Source organism: Chrysochloris asiatica, unplaced genomic scaffold, assembly GCF_000296735.1.
Source record: "Chrysochloris asiatica unplaced genomic scaffold, ChrAsi1.0 scaffold00016, whole genome shotgun sequence".
NCBI lineage: Eukaryota > Metazoa > Chordata > Mammalia > Afrosoricida > Chrysochloridae > Chrysochloris > Chrysochloris asiatica.
This window is the reverse complement of record NW_006408534.1, coordinates 17,626,351-17,629,547: the sequence shown is the minus strand read 5'-3', so window position 1 is coordinate 17,629,547 and position 3,197 is coordinate 17,626,351. Positions and strand designations below refer to the sequence as shown.

The 3,197-nt window shown below is 37.1% G+C and overlaps 1 protein-coding gene across 2 annotated transcripts in view; it reads right to left on the bottom strand.

Annotated features, from left to right (window-relative positions):
• Positions 1-1,973: 1,973 nt before the first annotated feature.
• ATAD2B (ATPase family, AAA domain containing 2B) overlaps positions 1,974-3,197 on the bottom strand; it is a 235,328-nt gene continuing 234,104 nt past the window's right edge. For both annotated transcript variants that reach the window (XM_006835245.1, XM_006835246.1), the window contains exon 28: positions 1,974-2,015. In XM_006835245.1, coding sequence (XP_006835308.1) covers positions 1,974-2,015 — 42 coding nt within the window. The remainder of the gene's footprint in view (positions 2,016-3,197) is intronic.

Sequence of the window (3,197 nt, the reverse complement as noted above, 5' to 3'; positions counted from 1 at the left end):
AATGGTTCATCGTTAATCGCACTTGCCTACCTTAAAAATACAGTGTGTCTATATGGATAGCATCTTGAATTATATGACTAACTGAATACTACGAAAACTTCATAGACTATAGGTAAAAAGAAAACAAGCGGCATTAAAAAAATTAGGCTACAATTAGAAGGCGCAAAATGTAAATGCAAAGAAGCATTTAGGATTACTGCAGTAGCCTAAGGCCAAAGTGTGTTTTCTGTACCAGCATCCAGCACACTACAAATAGCCAGAGACGAGGAGACAAGTACCTTAGCTTCAGCATGTAAACGGTGGCAAAGTGTTACAGGACGCTGTAAGCACTGTTGGTAACAAATACACAAAGCTGAGGTAGCTCAGTATCTCTGCAGTAGTCTAAGACCATTTGCTCTAATTAAAACCCAAACTACATGTGTTGCATATTGGAAAGACACACCTGCAGCTAACAGCTATAATGAATGAAGCTATCAAGTCAACATTCGGCAAAACGTCTTACTTTTTTGTTTAAAAACCATCTGATAAAAAAAGTCACTGCACACCCTTTGCCTCTTTGCAACTGCCTAGATTGTGTCTCCAAATTTGTAGAAAGCAAGGTTTTGTAAAATTCAGTAACTTATCATTAATTTTAGGTAAGTACAATTCATAGAAATCATTCAACAAGATCCAAAATGGGTTCCAATCAAATGAATATTTGTGAAGGTTAAGATTATGGGAAGGGATTTAAATGTTAATACTGTTGTTATTCAGGGACTATACCAGAGCTCTCTCACAATTATACATATATAAATTGAACTTTATGAAGCTTCTGACAAAATCCTCTCTTTCCTGTCCACTTGGCAAGTCCTAGTTTTTAAAATAAAACACAAATATAGCAATTTGCTACAATATGAAAATCATTCTTCTCTGGGGACTCAAACATGAACAACTATTAAATTGCCACCAACAGAAGAAAGAATGGCCGGTATGTATTTATTTTCTGGTCATCACTGGCAGTAATATTGAAAACTGTGTGATTTTGTGGAGTCTGTATTATTTGTTACTGCTGTTATGTTAGTACATGTTTCTCAAACAGAAATCTGAGGAGGCTTCAAATAGTTTGTGGAACAGTTCCATGATCTTTTAATTCAATTTTTCCGTAAAATTTTTGAAGTTCCCTCATAGACCACACAAGAAAACTCACCATTTTAGTATACTGTGTGGCTTACTGAGTGTCTTGATTGAGTTCTGAGAATAAGACAGGCATTTTATACCAAAATATTGGTTGCTTCTTAATGACACAGTGCATCAAAATTTATTTTCAAGATTATGATCAAAGAAAACATTATGTCATTTGCTATAAACAAGCCCATCCATTTGTTTAGCCTTATCTTTCTCAAATGAATAAAAAGGCACATTGAAGGCAGTTCTAAAGAGCCTAATCTAATTTCATCCAGTTTCTTCAGTTTCCCACCAGAATATACCACAGCCAACTCTGAAACAGGGTTCAGTCCATTACCCAGAGAATAAGAAAACAAATATGATAAAAGGGGTAAGAAAGCAGGGGGGAGTAAAAATAAAAATAACAGTTGCCCACTTGTTTAAACAATTCAACATGGTTAGAACTGCCCATCCAGTTTCCTTGTGTTTGCTGTTCTGCTCCCTAAGAGAAATGTCTCCAAAAGAGAGTGCACGGAAAGAGGAGCAGGGGCGAGAGCAGTTTCTGTAGCACCAAAATCTCCAAGCTGTGGGGTTGTATCTTTTATTTGTGGAAAATACAACATATTTCTGAAGTTCTGTTTGGTTCTTGTAGGCTGGTTGGTTTCAGGTACCTGAGACAATAGCACCAAATTCAACAGAGAGAAAGAATGAGTGAGAGAGCACTGAAGACCAAGGCTCTGCACATAATTGGTGCAATTTGAAATTGAATGGCTCAGAAGACTGCTCTGTAGGAGCAGATTGGAGAGGGTAAACCACTCATCTTGAGAAGTTCATAGGAATGTCTCAAACATATGAACTGTTCTTTCCATCTCCTATAAGGGAGGAAAAAAAACATGTTATCTATCAAGGAAAAACAAAGGTGTTCCTCATTAGGGGAGAATCACTTTCATATACATTTTTTAAGGAAAGAATTTCTGATAGAAGCTAAACTTGGAATATTTTCCTGACTACAATTCCACAACTACTCTGTAAAACTTTCTGCCCTGAACACTTTCAAATGCCTTCCATTGCAAATTTAAATTAGCGAGCAGGAGGATGGTAACACTCAATGAGTATTTATCATACTAGGTACTGTTAAGAAATTTATATATTAATCCCACAAATATTGTGAAGATAGGTTTTACTGTAAGTCTCATTTATAGATAACTAAACTGAGGCAGAGAGGAGAAATTATTTGCCTGATAATTGGTGGCAGGCAGCAGAATCAGGATTAAATACAGGCAGCCTTACCCCAGAGTCTGAGCCCTTCCTCAGTCCTGAGATTCTATTTACTCTCAAAGCAAAATTGAGTGCATTCAGTGTAAGGTTTATGGTAAAAAGTAGAATCAACTCTCTTCTCATTTCCATACCTTAGCTAAAAGGATGGGGAGGAGAAGATGAGGAAGCCAGACAGAATGAGTTGCTGCCATCACTAGGGTAAGAAAACCAATCACTGTTGATTCTGCTACAGATCTCCTTGTTTCTATAAACTGGGCTCCTATAGATTTGGAGGAGTTCTGGTGTGGTGCTGTGGGTTAATGTGCTGGACTGCAAGGTCGGCAGTGGCTCAAGCTGACCAACCACTCCTCAGAGACCCTATATGGGGTTGTTGTGAGTAAGAACCAACTCGACGGCACTTAACAACAACAACAATAAATTTGGAGACTTCCAAGTCCTACTGAAAGATGTTTCACGGCTAAAGAGTATTCAGTTCATCCAAGCTAAACAAACAGGTTCAAGAATGAAAAACTAATAACTTTATCCAAACTCATTTGATCTAGATGGGCACATGGCAAATACATCTAAGACATCTGGTTTCCTTTTCTCCCTTTAAACCTCTCCAAAGAGATTACACATCTCTTGCAGAACTAGCAGGCTATACTAGCAGATTATCATCACATCAAAAAGTTCTACATGATTAATGAAAATCATTTCTGCAAAAAGTCTGATCAGATTGCTAACTAGGAAAAGACAATGAAGTTATGAACCAGAATATATAGTATAACCTCATTTAA